The 15,587-nt window shown below is 39.6% G+C and overlaps 1 protein-coding gene across 2 annotated transcripts in view; it reads left to right on the forward strand.

Annotated features, from left to right (window-relative positions):
• Window positions 1-618: 618 nt before the first annotated feature.
• atosa (atos homolog A) overlaps window positions 619-15,587 on the forward strand; it is a 23,915-nt gene continuing 8,946 nt past the window's right edge. The window contains exons 1-2 of one of the 2 annotated variants that reach the window (XM_079465741.1): window positions 1,101-1,341; window positions 1,447-1,524. In XM_079465741.1, coding sequence (XP_079321867.1) covers window positions 1,245-1,341; window positions 1,447-1,524 — 175 coding nt within the window. In that variant the 5' untranslated portion in view covers window positions 1,101-1,244. Of the gene's footprint in view, window positions 1,342-1,446; window positions 1,525-15,587 lie in introns of both variants that reach the window. The other variant, XM_079465742.1, reaches the window with a different exon arrangement.

Consider the following 15,587-nt stretch of genomic DNA (forward strand, 5'->3'; position numbering starts at 1 on the left):
TTTGTAAAGCATGTTTGGTTTTAGAGTGGTATTTATACACAATTACCACTAGATGACAGCACAGCATTGTCACACATTGAATCTATCTTCTGTATGTCAAACAAAGAACTTTGAGCACAAAACTGACCTTATTTTTCTGGGCAGGCGGGCTGGATCTCAGCAGAATGTTTTGACTCTGATAAGACTTTCTTCCTGTTTTTACTCCTGTGTCACAGGATTTGTGTGAAGTCAACGAAGGGCTATAAATAAGAAAACAGACGAGAGTTTTCACACGACTTGTTCGCGTACAGTATTTGAGTAATAGGTTTTGTGATTTGTAAGTTTTAATCGTTCTGACATGCAGCCGATGAACTACACAAAGCGGTTCTAATAGTCAACATGAAACATTTGCGATAAATACTAAAACAAATAAGGTTTTTAAGGAGTTCGTCCAGTGCTACTTTGTAAATTTTAAAATGGTTGATGTATAAAACAGACAATTAACCTTTTAAAATAAACTGCTTCAGCTAAAAGTCTTCAGCGTGTGTAAGTAGGTTACGTTCGCGCGTTGCCCAGCAACGGGTCCACGCCAGTACCATGAGGCGGAAGTGACGGAGGTAGGGGGCGCGCCAAGCTGTTGTTGGGACACGTGACTCGGAGGTTGTCCTCCTGCATGTGTTTTGACAAGCAAAAGCAGAGCGAGCGAGCGAGAGAGAGAGAGAGAGAGAGAGAGAGAGAGAGAGAGAGAGAGAGAGAGAGAGAGAGAGAGAGAGAGAGAATTAGCTGATCGCGTTCGTCTTCGGCAAAACAGCTTTTGTGTTTGACTCTGTCAGTCGCTTTACGTAGCATGACTTCATCAGACACGTAGTTGTTATTTTACTTTACAGACTTTTAGAAAAATGATCCACTTCTCGACTGGAGACAGACTCATGAAAACCACCTAGCGTTTCTCCAGTGTGGACATGATGGTTCCCTGATGGTCTGATCTATCCTGGGTCTGATCTTCCTGTCCTGGGTCTGATCTGACCGTTTGTGGGGGCTGGTGATGATCATTCAGGGGTCCTAATGTGGCCTTTGAGCTGAACATTGGCACCGGAGTTCGTCTGGGATCTTCATCTAGATGGACACGAGAGATCATCGGCGTTCATTGTTTGTTTAGGTAGTAAACTGGAGTTTCGATGGACTAGCACATCAAGGCTGTTGCATATTATTGATCCAGCGGCTCAGATCGTTCACATGAACGGCTGTGCGCCAGATCGACAGAGATGTCTAACGGACGAGTGCTGAAGTCTCGACCAAGATCTGAAGACGGAAAACGGCCGGCGGGTATGCTGGAGGAGATCACCGTGTCTATGAGCAGAGGTACATTGTCTTACACTTTATCAACACTGTGTGTGTTTCAATTACGTCATGGCGCCGCAGTTTGTGTATGTGTCTTTGCTACATTGTTTGTGCACGCGAGTTTAGAACGTCGCCTGTGCAACATTAGATCTCTTCATGACGCCGCCGCGTTTGAGGGGGAACAAAGCGTCCCGGATCAGCTGCGTGAGTCTCCTGCTGACATACACACAAACATTCACACACTGTTGTGTAAGAGCAGGGGCCCGTTTCAATAAGGAGGTTCAACCAACACCGAACTCTGAGTTGATTTACACCGAGATGCGAAACTTTGAGTATTTGGTTTCAGAACAGCTGATCTGAGTTGGTTCTATCAACTCTCTTCCGTAGGCTTACCTTGAGTTAAGACAAGCCATGATCAATCGAGCTGCGATATTACGATTGACCATGGCAACGGCACCGAAGCTGTAAAGAAATGCACAGTGAAATGATTCCACCTGGGTCCTAAATTGCTCTCCTGAAGTACATTCCTGTGAACGAATGCAGCCTCAGGATCCTCAATAAAAGCACATGTGGCATGTTAGTCACTGTGATGGTCACCAACTTTCACCTCCTTTCTGAAACGGGCCTCATGTGTTAATGTACTTCTTATAATACAGCAAACTACATCGAGGAGCTGTAAACAAACACGTAACTGTGTGTTTTATGTTGTGTGCGAGTTTGTTTTGAATGGATGTTTGTTTATTTTCTGCTTGGGAATTGATTTGTTTTGTCGTTTACCGGTTTGTTTTCATTGGGTATTTGTTATTTGTTGAAATGACGGCATTGCGGAAGATTTCGCTCAATAGATGATGAATGGTGTGAAATGGACGACTTGAGGAGTGACTAGTTAAACTAGTGAGCAGGCATTCAGTGAGGATTTGCATGACATTACCTGTTCTCACTCCCTCCCCCATGCATTTGTCAAGACTTTTCTCCCCCATTAACCAGATAACAGTTTAAGAGATGTCCTGTATATAGATGTCAAAGGGCACAATAGATACTGACGTTGGTGAAAGGTAGCATCGCGTTTTACCATAGCTACTGTGTGTAAATGATCTTGGAGCTGCCAAACGGTCTGTCCATAACTGCTGTACTTTTGACTCTACACTTCCATGTTTGGACCGGCTGAAGCTGTTGTAATTTGGCCCCTGTGACTGTGGTTTGCCCCCACATCTCTAGCCAAAGCTGCCAGTTTACAAAAGCCTACAGACTGCTCAGACTAGCCAAAGATGTTTGAGTTGGGAAACTATTTGGATACGAAAATATCCTTTAAAAAATAAAGAGACTGACTGTGTTCTGTCAGTGTCTTCAGAGTCAGCTGGATTTGTTTTCGTGGATTAGTGACATGTGATTTGTTTTGGTTTGCACAGAGTATTGGTTGCTGTCAGAAGATGTGTTTTGGAGTAGATGAAACCTCCCTTCTGTGCTATTGTTATTTGGAACATACTGTCCACTGATGGAAGTAGCAGGTTGTTCACATATAGTTGTTCGCTCTCTTCCTTCTTTAGTCCTATATTATTTTTAATAATATTTATATCGTGAATCTTTTTCATGCCATAGCAATTTATGATTACCATATGTTGTCAAGTTCTAAAAAGGACCCAAGCGCACTCTAAAGGTACCATAAATATCTGTACGTTTCTGTAAGTCATACAATAAAAATGGACTGGATGTTTGTATATTCCTTAATAAATGGCTTCTACTAAATGGCTTCTACTTGCATCTTCCAAATCAAATATCCCACAATCTGGATGTCACGACGTTTGGTTGGGACTTTGATTTGCATCTGGTTCTCATACAAATATATTGTGTGGGTTTAGAAAAATAATAAACATTTGAGTTTGGAGTGACAAAAGGGTGTCAGAATTGTATTTTTTGGCCGAATCATTGTTTCACATTTGTGACAATGACCTGTCAGTGTTAACACCTATAATTCTGATCCCTCTCCTGTGACGGGTTGTCTTCGGATTTCGGGTGTTTCTGGCACTAGGGTGACCCTCTCAATAAACTCAGACGTGTAACAGGATCGTGAAGCTTTCGGTGGATTCTCTTAGGGCTAAAAATCAATTCAGCTGTAGCTGATACCAATAAACATCTCTTGTTTGACATGGTAAACAAATACATGTTTTACTTAACGTTATCGATCCACCACCAGTGCGTTTGATCGGTTTGGTCTGAGTGTTAATAATGTGGTCAGCACTTTGTAAAGGGCTAATGCTGAATCCTGAATGTCCATCTGAGTTGTGACTAAAGACACATCCCGGCTTTTCGGAGAGTTTTAATGTCAGGTGTGCAGCTCATTGCATGCAGAGTCTTAACAAGCTCATGTAAATGCGTAAAACTGAGTTGTTTTATCAGGGAAAGCTCATAAACAGTGTAAGCAAAACCTGATCGGAAGTAGCCATGGGCCAGTATGAGATTTTGGCAGTATAATAACCTTAATCAAAAATTTCCCGGTGTCGCAGGGTTGCTATTATAACACTAAAATGTGTTATTTCCAAATATCTGCGTATACAAAAAACGACTTTTCAACTGGACACAATACAATTAAATTTTGAACCAACATATAGAACCTTAGTCGGGTAAAAATAAAGCGTTAAACTAACAATATTCTTTCAAACATTTTTATTTAAACATCAAACATTGAATTACATGATTTAATTCTTTATTTTTCTGTAAACACAGCTCATACCTTAGAAACGGTATCACAGGAAATTTGAGGGGTTTTGAAACCTTAACTCTTATAAACCTCGGTATACCTTGAAACCAGTGTTCGGCCCATGCCTACTCGGCAGAGTTAGTTTTTTGCCCATTACTCCGATTTCGTGTTGCTTGTAAACGCCTTTACTGGTTTTCTCTTAGTTGCGCATGTCTGACAGCGCAATGGTAAAAGTTCCAAACGGAAGTAATAGTAAACAACGCATAAAATTCGAATCAAGCGTTGATGTAGAACCGTCAAAATGAAAAACTATTGTTGCATATGCAGGTACTGCGTACATGAGAAGAGATATAAAAATACAGCTTCTGGGCGTATTTAACTACTAAACAGACTTTCGACGGTGACGTCATTGAACATGAGAAACCTGGCAAGTCTCAAACTTAGTAAACACGGTTTTCTGCTTAGCCGGTTTATTACTATGCATGTAAACATGTGAAAACAGGTTTTTTGATGGATATCAATTTATTTTGTGCACGTAAACGCACTTGAGAGATAGCAGTTCAGCTTTGATGATTTTTGATGATTCAGCTTTGAATGTTTTGGCCATCATGTCATGAGCTGAAACATTTCTTGTAGATCCAGTTGTGTAGAAACACTGAGAGAAATTATGTCATATTTCATCAGGGTTGGATCAGGCCTGCAGCTATCAGGTGATAGAGTTTGGATTGGGATGTCTGGGCTTGAACAGCTGTTTGTCATGACAGAGTTTCTCTTTAGCTGGGTGGTGCAGAGAGATATATATACATCCAACAGAGAGTGAATTTAGTGTGTTAATGGTTGCTAGTTTGCACGTTTTGTTTGCGTCAGGTTTGAGAATGTTTCCCAGTAGAGATTGTTGAAACTAGTAACTTGGTATTAACAGCTACGGTATTACTGGCCCTGCGTGACATATCGCTTTATTGCTCCCTGAACTCTCTGCAAGTCGCTTTGGAAAAAGGCGTCTGCTTAATGACTAAAGGGTTCAGTTACGATTGAGCCCAAAACCAGGTTTAATATCTGCCATTGTTTGAAAAACTTGTAAGTGCACAATTATCATTTAGGGCTTTCAGAACAATTTTAAAGGTCCAGCGTGTAATTTTGGGGATGATCTACTGATATAAATGCAATATAATATACATATCTATGTCTTCAGATGTGTATAAAGAGCTTACACAATGAAGCGTTATGTTTTTATTACTTTAGAATGACCTATTTAAATCTACATACATCGCGTGTCCCCTTGCATGTAATGTTAGCCGTCGTAGCGTTTCGAAAGGTAGGGGTGGAGTGAGCGTTTGGTTGGAATTCTCAACCTTGCCGCTATATATTACTGACTGAACCTTTAAGTTACAAATATGACAAAAACGAATTGGGAAACTTTTTTTATAAACACTCAGCATACAGAAAATGAAGCAGTTTTTGAAAAAATATCACCTTACAGTGTGTTCACACCAAGAGTGAAGAAGTTTTTGCGCAATTGTAAACAAAGGCAATGCAAAGGCACGAATAGACACGAATTCTCACCACGCCACGAAAATGATGTGAATTGAGAGGCCTGATTGCTAAGTATTCCACCAACCCTTCGCGCAAGTTAAAAAATTCCAATTCGAGCAGCAAAATTCATGCGAAAAATGTCATTGACTGGTTTGACATGTCTGGACACATGAAAACACTCCCCACGTCACACAAACAAATAAAACTAAATAATCCTGTGAGTGATATAGTGCTAGGAACATTCACGTTTGGTGTGAACACATAGTTCCAGTCGGGTGTATTTTGTGAAATTTTATGAAATAAAACGTATAAAAGTACTCTAACAGAATGGTTTATTAAAGTTCAAAGACTCAATGCAAGGATTGGTTGAACCTCTTCTTTTATGCTGTTTTTATAGACCGCTTTACTTATTGGTTCAGGTTGTGAAGAGACCAGAATAACAAAAACAAAAAAAAAAACATTACCTGCCCCAGATTTAAATAAACATGCATTAATACAGCATATTGTACCATTATACATACATACATTATAGTAAATATCTTTATTTATCTTGAGAAAGGAAACGGGAAATGTGCCTTACATTAATATCCCTATTGTTTTGTTTATTTGTTTCTAACATGTTGTGATTGTTTATCTCAGCCATAGATTTGTTTAAAAGATTGGAACTGACAGGGTGTGTGATGTTGTCCGTACACAGTACCCATGTATGGTATAACCTGTGACAACAGTCAGCAGTCTTGCGTAACTTCTTTATCTCATATAACCATGTGCCCTTCCAGCTGGTGGGCTTGCAATGCCATTGCATCACTTCCTGTGCGGCTGTGTGATCTTTAAAGATGACCACCATGGTGCTGGAAGCAGAACTGTTGAGATGGACAGGTTCTTAAGGGGTGAAACTGTGTCTTGACCTGGGCTCCTACTCAAATAACTGTACACACAGTGGACACAGCGTGAGGGCCATCTGGACCTGTAGCTTTTCTCGCTGTCGGTGTAAACACTCACTGTGGTTGTTTCTATTATTGGTGCTTGTACAAGCTGTATACCAAACAACTCGAGCGCACCTGAGACTACTAATATTACTCAGCTAGAACAGACTGTATCAAATGAAGAGCTGTTACATAAAATCGTAGTTGCGTCGTCTGCTTCTTGTGATTTTGTCTATGTTGCCCTTTTGGAGGACACGTGAAATGTTGAGCTAGCCATTGCACGTCTGAGCAAGCACAGCTATTATTAAAAACATGGTGGCATTTACATGTGCCCTTTTAAAAAAAAACTCAAAACCAAGGCTAAAACCCTTGTTATTGTCGTAGAATTTCATTTGCATTTAAATGGAGCACTATTTGAAAGGCTGAGTTATGATCATTTTTCAGCTCAGTGAGTGTGTTCTGGTAATCGCAATGGGTTTAAGATAAGATTTTCCGCGCTGCTCCCGCATCTAAAGTAAGCTGGCATGAAAAAGAACAGCGCACCGGGGAGGGTGTAATATGAATATAACGGTCCTACAACAAACCAGGAAATCATTTTCACAGTTTCCATATATACATCTAACAAGAAAAAAGTGGCAAATCATAAATACCTGTCCTTATGCCTTATGTTTTGCATTGCTAAAGCTTTTTGCAACGAAAGAGAAGATCAAAAATCTCTTCCATGAATTTAAATTAAGCTGAATTGAACTAGAATCTTCGAGTCACTTCTTTATAGGTCGTAATTCTAGGACACATGTTCGACTGCATGGCCTACATTAACACAATGGCAGGATACATACATGTCAATGTTGTGTAACATCATTTGTTCACAATTGACAACTGAGATGATATAATTGGTGACCTTTATTGTTAGCAAGTGCTTTTTGTTACACTCTAAATGCTTACGGTATACAGCAATGTTGATATATGATATGAACATCAGCAAGGGTTTATCTTAGATAAAGAAAGGACCATTTTTGAAGAACATGTTCAGTGAAGCATTAGAATTTGATTAAATATTCAATTATGGCACAATGTCGGTTCCCATTAATTAGTAGATTTTTTCCTAACATTTAACTGCAAAGTTTTTAATCATGTACTGTATAAATAGCATGACACTGTGGTTAAACCCAAAAATTCAGCATGGGTTATTTTTAACCCAGCGTTGGGTCAAAAGGGACAAACCCAACCATAGGAGTATGAATGAACTATGCCGGGTGTTTTCAGTGCAAACATTTTAAACAAAGACATTTCTTGTATCATTGTAGACAGAAAGGATTCGGCATGCTATTTGTATAAAATTCAGTCTGAGAAAACTGTTTAAAGTGGTAGTTGCGACAGACAGCCATGAACAGCACAAGTTTGGCAGATAAATATGTCCTATGTGCTTTTCTCTGTGATTTAAAGACAAAAGTTCTGTGATTTGTTCATCCTAACATTCTTCAAAATATTTGTTCTGCAGAAGAAAGTCATACATGTTTAGAATGATGTGAGGATGACATTTACATTGTCATTTAGCAGACGCTTTAATCCAAAGCGATTTACAAAGACTTCGGGAAGCAATAAGCCATATGTCATAAAAGAGCAATAGTACAATATGTGCTAATACAAAGTTACTAGTTTCAACAAAAGCCAGACATCTACCTGTTGAGAGAAGAAGATGAGTGAAAGCATTTTCATTTCGGGGTGAACTATCCCTTTATATCCCACCAAAACAAACTCTAATAGAAGTTTTGCTATACTTTTGACTGTCGGCGGACATTTTGATGTCTGTCAACATGTTTTTATATTTGTATTTAGTTCAGAAGGATTTGTTTTACCCTCTGTGATTTAAAAGCCCTCTTCGTGGGTTTGTGCTCAGGGCTGTGCTGGTATGGGCCCCTCTCTTCTGTTACTCTGTCCCTTGGGGGCCTTTCCACAAAAGTGAAAGCACATGGAACCAGCCCGGGCAAAACCTTTATGAAACCCCAACTGAACAAAGACAGTCATCGTATGTATCCGTCCTGACTTTCAATGGATGATTTTTAATGAGGTTGACATGGTAAATCTAGACCTGCCCTGACACTGACACACAGTGTAACCCCTCAGTATCGCTGTTAAATGAATTTTCCACTCAGGTCTGGCTCACAGTGAGCGTCTTTAAGAGGTTTTCGTTAGACTGTTTGCCGTAGGGTGCGTCTGTCCTTTGCCTCAAATTACCAAGCAATTACCGTCCTGTGATAATCTACTGCAAAACTTATAAAATTATAAGCAGATCCGCATGGCTCTGTGTTTACATTTCTCCTGTTGCTATCGACAACCGGGATCAGTTGCACTGGTGGCCTGGTTTGTCCGCATCTCAAATAGTCTGTCACACACAAACAGCTGATCATGTGCTGTGGAAAATGTGCACACACACACACAGTTAATTTGGGACAATAGGTCACTCAAAGCATGTGAAGTTATGGCAGGATATTCGACTCGAAGAAGAAATGTAGAGGTGTGTATCAGATTGTTTTGGCAGGTGAAAGATGGTTGCCCTAGCCTGAACTCAATGGCTTTAAAGTTTCCATGAAATCAAAATGGTTTTGCAAAAATATAGTATGTCATGCTTAAGGGATGCCTAAACTAGTATGCTCCAAAACATTGACACATTATACGCATTTAAAACTTCAGATTTAGGCTATAAAGTCAACTGAACACAATCGCCTATTTTATCTCGGGGATCACTCGCTTGTCACTCACAATACGTCAAATTATGGAAGGAAATGAGTTGGGAATGTCACAAGGCTGGGATCTTTACCCCTTTAGTTTAAGAGACAAATTTGACAAAGCCAAAGTTCAATTCTTACATTCTGTGTTGTTGAGTAAAGCTTCTGTTTTTCAGATAGCTCATGTGTCTGGGGAAAACAGGTGTGTGTGTGTGTTGGTGTGATCTGCTGTGAACTTTGCTGTAAGCTGCAGTTTTCAGACAGGTGGCTGATGGTTCCTCCAGGCTGTTAGAGGAAGTTGGCCCTTTCGTGGAGCTCAGACCGATTTGGGGCACACTTGACCCGGAAGACATGAATTATCCGCAAGTTGTTCTTTGTTGTCTGTCATTCTGAGTTTAGTCCAGAACACTCTTTGGTTCTGGTGGAGCTGTTTGAAGGAACATTTTTAAACGACTTCAAGCCCCTAATTTCCAAAGAGAACTCATGTATTTATACATATTGATATTATCGTGCCTCTAAAATGACTTCAAGAGCATGTGTGCAAGAAAATAAATAGTAACCAGTGACATCGGAGCCTAACATTAACAATCCAATAAAAACCAGTTTTTAAAATCCAGTCATTTTTCTTGCTGGTGCCTGTATAGAAAAGAAAAACAACGTCGTAGTCTTACTCCATGATGATGTCTTTGTCACACACTCCTCTTTTACACTTCTGCAGTCTTTGTGTTTCTTCTTTTGTGTGTTTGTTTTTCTTGTGTGTCACCACACATCTTCACTCCATCACTTTTTCCTCTCTTTTCATGTGTCCGGTTGGATCAATGGGTGCCGTCTGAGCGGGCCACATTTGGCCTCACTGACTCAAGGTCATGTTCTGAACACAGATGAAGACTGTGTTGTATTTCGTCGTTTTTCGGATGAAATGTCAAGTTGCTCTGGATTCATTGAGATAGATACAGTCCTGGCAGAAGGCCATGCATGTGTGTATAATGTTTTTCATCATTCTGTGATGTTTTTCCAAACAGAGGTGTTTTACTGAAATTACATGCTGCTATATACAGGTTTGAAGTAACATAAATGTGCGCAAATGATTTTTGTGGTAACTATGATAGTTTAGTCTTTATTGTGTGACCCTAACATGTAGGTATCAAATGATGTGACAAAAAAGCTATGAAGCTAAATTGATTTTAACTTCTTTAAAGTGCATGATAAATCTTTGTGTTTGTTCTCAAGTGTTTTGTTGTCTTCCCTTAAAGGTGCTGTGTGTCATATTTTTTGAGGATCTATTGACTTGAATACAATAGATATGCATAACTATGTGTTCAGATGTGTATAAGGACCTTACATAATGAAGCGTTCTGTTTTTGTGACCTTACAATGAGCTATTTCTATCTACATACAATGCGGTGCCCCTCGCATCTAATTCGTCATGTTGTGTCAGTTGCCGTAGTGCTTCGAAGGGGGGTTGGAGTGAGCCATTGGGTGCAATTCACAACCTCACCACGTTTTTCCGGACAGGGATTATTTTAAATCAGGGCCAAGCCTTAAAATTTGGATATTTAAATTGTCTTTAAAAGCAATACTTTACTAAAAACATTACTGCCTGCATCTTGAGACAAAACAACAGTGTTGGGTGTAACTAGTTACTAAGTAATTAGTTACTGTAATTTAATTACTTTTCCCTTGAAAAAGTAAAGTAAGGGATTACTCTTATTTTTTTACCTTCTGATGTAATTAAACTTAATACTTTAATACTAAGTTGTTTTTTCGATCAAGACACCTCTTACATTAAAGTTAGTTAAGCCCTGTCCAGGAAACCATCCCACAATGTGCCTGTGTGGTGTGTAAATGTAATATGTATATATAAACACACAAACTTTCATGTACTGTATATATTAAAGATATATGAGTATTTTATATATATATATTTATACATCTTGTAAACATATGTATGTGACTATTCATTATATATACAAATGGTATTTTATACATTGTGCATGTACAGCCTATAAAAATAAATGCTAAAGCGCGTCACATTAGCAAACATTTATTTTGGAATCGATTAATTGCGATTTATCAATTTGACAGCACTAGCTTGCTTAAGTCTCCTGCATGCCAGAAATGGCATTGCTGGCATGCAGGAGACTTAAGCAAACCAATGGGATAGGGTTTAAGAAGAGATCTCCACAATGTCACAAAGCTCAGATCTCCTAAATACAGCGTAATCTCATGCAAACCCAAAACTGGGTTTGTGTAAGATTATGCATCTTTTCTTTTGTGGTATTCCAAAGATTTCTCCAAAGGTTTTTATATATGTGTGTTGGGTGTACATTCTCACAACAACTCTCTCTCTCTCTCTTTGCTCTCTCTGTCTTTCTGGCCCACAGACAGGAAACTGTTTTCACGGCTTGGCAGAAAGCCTCTAACCAATCACAGCACAGAGCTTGTTGCTATGTGACTTTAAAGTCTGCCCCGCTGCACTCTGGGAGGAAAGTTTTTGTAAGGTAAATCTGTAGGGTGAAGGTTCCACATCTAAGTGAACGCTTGCTAAACAAATGAGACTTGACTGCAGTTTTTCTCACCGGAGGGGTGGAAAGAGGGAACGCTGCAGCGGTTCCTCGAATAAAAACAACCCAAACTCAGCATCTCACCTCCCATGAGAAATACAGTCAATAGCTGCCAAGCATTTGAGATTTGTGTGGGACTCTACATGGAGGCTGAACTGGTGAAAAGCTGGTGTGGAGAAGGCAGGCAAAACCCTGAATGGATAAAGTCTCTTTGTGTTTACAACAGAGAACAAAGACTTCACGTCAGCCCATGGAAAAACTGCAGTGACAGATACAACCCACGACACACACTAACTACATTCTGCTTCAGACGATATCTTGCTTTGTTAAAAATCTAAAGCAGAATTACATATCCGTCAAAGGGAATGTGAATAACGAAATCTGAAGATTGCTTAAAGGTAGACCGTTATGCAGCTTTACTAGTTAGGGAACAGATCTGCTATACTGTATGTCATGGTGTGGCCAGCTTCTATTCACAGTCTGTGGAAGGAGGTAATTATAGGGGTTCATTTCATCAGCCAGTAAGGTCGACCTGCATGTCTCTCTCTCTCTCTCTCTCTCTCTCTCTCTATCTCTCTCTCTCTCTCTCTCTCTGTCTTGTACTCAACATTCACTTACTGGACCAGTCCTGCTTCAGACTGAAGCTTATAGGTGTGTCTTGTGTTCGTTTGTTCAGGCTTTATGCATTTAACTGCATATCACTTTGTATCTGATTTTAAAGGGTAAGTTCACCCCCAAATTTTTTATTATCATCATTTATTCAACCTCATGTTGTTCAAACCCTTTCAATGACTCTTCCTTCTGAGGAACACAAAAGAAGATATTTTGAGATATGTCTCAGTCGTTTTGTGTCCGTACAACGGAAGTCAATGTTGTTTTTCTACCAGCATTCTTCCAGATATCTTATATTTTTGTGCAGAAGAAAGTCAGTCAACTTTGAATAACATGAGGGTTCATTTCCTTCTGTGTGAACTACCTGAAGTTTGTTATTGCCGATGTAGTAGCATCACTTCAATTGCAGAAACAATGACTGTTTTTAAACATGTTTCCAGAATAGCCATATATTTCATTGTCCTTGACATTTGCATTCTGGGATTTCTGTTGCCGTTCTTCCCTATATATTCTAGTTTCTTTCTTTCTATATTTCTGATCTTGGGGACTCTTCACTATTTTGTGTCTCTCTGCCACAGTAACCATTGAAACTTTGTAACCACACATGTTCTGTCACTCTTACATACACGGACGCCTTCCTTATCACTCCCATAACGTCTGAGAAATAGCCCAAGACTAATATGACTTTTTCTTATGTACATTTTTGTGTAGAAACTGTGACACAAAAAACTAAAGCTACATCTATATTTTTGTTGTAATTTAGAATTTCCAATCTCTTTAGTCCACTGCAGTCTTATTCCCCCTGTTCTAGATCATTTATCAGTGATTAACTTTTTACATCAGACCAATGACCTCATTTAATAGAGTCAAAGCAATGCCACTGCATGCCAGTCAAGATCGGTGCCAGTGTTCCCCGCTGTAGGTTGCACACACACACACACTGCAGTACTGCTGATGTAGTCTACGTGGACTCTTTTTTTAAGTTTCGCTGTCTTCGTGATAGATTTCCTCTCTGTTCTGTTCTGTTCTGTTCTGGCCAGCAGATGAAGTAATGACTAAAGTCACTTTCATTGCTGAGACAGAAAGAGGGTGAGACGAAGCAAATCTCTATAATGTGTCTGTTCTGCTTGTATCTCCAAAATTCCTTAAGAAAATAAAGATGCCCTGTGCCACAAAGACCAAAGGCTTGGATCTATTAGTTTACTTATAAAATGTCATTTCTTAAAACATGTTTCTTGCCTTAATGAGTGATTGTGTGTATTGTGTGTGTCTGAAGCTCTATATTGAGCTGCAGGTTTGAAGTGTCCTGCATGTTCCCAAATCAGTACTGACCTCCTCTCTGCCCCGATGGACAAAAATAGAGTCATAACCCTGCCAACCCCATATATATGTCTGTGTGTTCATGTTTGGGTGCGTTTTATTTGTATTTCATTCCTGTTTTTTACCACACAAAACCATGTTGAGAAACATTACATTACAACTTCACATGCGACGTAAATGTTCTCTCTAACATATCTAAAAACTTCAAGACTTGTTCTTTAAAGTGCTGCATTTCTTGTGATGTGCACAAAAACCGCATGCATACTTTTTTAAATAGAAAAGTAAGGCACCTATTGAATAATTGCCGTTAACGTTATAAATCTGTAAAATCTTGATCTAATGCTGTATAAAAATAACCTGATCGCATAACTCTTGCCATGACCACTGACCCTGAACACTTGGCGGGGTCAAAGCAAAGGTTGTGACTTGAGAGCTCCTGGATGGAAAGTCCTGTGATGAGTCGACCTAATTTCAGAACGGTCTGCTTGTGTTAAGGAGGCTGTGTGCGTGTGGATGTCACTGAGACCTCCAGCCAGCAGTATGACCTCCCGTGTCGAGCAACTTATTATATTTGCTAGTAGGTGTCAAACCCTCAGCACTAACTAAAACCAACAATTGGGACGAATATATTGATTCGATAACGTGTGTGGAGTTTTCAGGTCACTGGGACACGTGCGTGGGCTGTGCCTACCTATCCCAGTCACTGTTTTTTGTCTTTATAAATTCACAGAGTTTAGTGACAGATATATCTATTGGTTAGAGATAGGATAGAAGTATTATATTATGTTGATGGTACTATTTTATTGTTTTTCGTTCTCATGCTGAGGAACATGCAGGCTTTGGTGTTAGTGTTTAAACTGATTTCTCAGGTTCAGGCTGTAAGCAGATTTGGCATGCTGGAGTCCTCTGTAATCTGCTGTTGCTGCAGGACTCGTGTGGACTGATAAAGCCTCTTTTGCATACACACCCGTGCAGGTACAGGACGTCGCAATTGTACTTTGTGCTCAAAGATACAGAACCATGACCATTAACACCTTTAGAGAGTGTGTGTGTTAGCTATAGACAGCAGGAATTTATTGATTTTCGCAGTTTCCTGTAAGTATGGGTCAGGAATAGTGTTTATGACCTGTGGATATGAGCACAACGAAGCACTGGTATGGTGTGCAGTCTGCGGTTTGTCTCTGAATGATGGACTGTAAAAGTCATCGATTTGTTCTTTAGTCGATGTATGGGAACATTCACGTAACATCACCGTGCAGAAAGCTTTAGAAGCAATAACAGAAAATCTAATATTCCATTAAAAACACATTTTTAACCGTTCGCTTTTCCACTAAAACCACCAAATTTCCTTTTTGTGGTGTGTTTTAGGCATATTCAAGAAGGATTTAATATCCCACCAATAGATCCATCATATACCAATGGACACAATTATAACTTATATTAAAACCAAACAATTCCCATTATATACAGTAAACCCATTAAATGTCTAATGTGCTTTGGGCAGGGTTCTAAAGTGTTTTTCAGCAGGGACATGTTTATCAAAGCTCCAGAACTCTCATTCAGATATTTTTATTATGACATCACCACCGTGAACACATTTACCTATGACTGCCAACATTTACATATGAACTCCTAATGAGGGTTGATTTGGCCATATGAGGCGTTGCTATTCATTTGATATGCCAAGAGTTGCTGTGTGTCTGTGCTCGGGTTGAATATACAGTAGAGAAGGAACATGTTGTCTTTGCTCTTTTTGGGTATAAGTCCTGTCCGGATAAACACTATCCTGACCCACGCACGTGAGGGGCAAAAATATGCGAATATTTGCAAGCATGCCTGTGTAGGGGGACACCTCCAGGCGTGGAAGACATTGGTTTGTGTGTGC

The sequence above is a fragment of the Barbatula barbatula genome, assembly GCF_947034865.1.
Source record: "Barbatula barbatula genome assembly, chromosome: 10".
In the NCBI taxonomy this organism is placed as follows: Eukaryota; Metazoa; Chordata; class Actinopteri; order Cypriniformes; family Nemacheilidae; genus Barbatula; species Barbatula barbatula.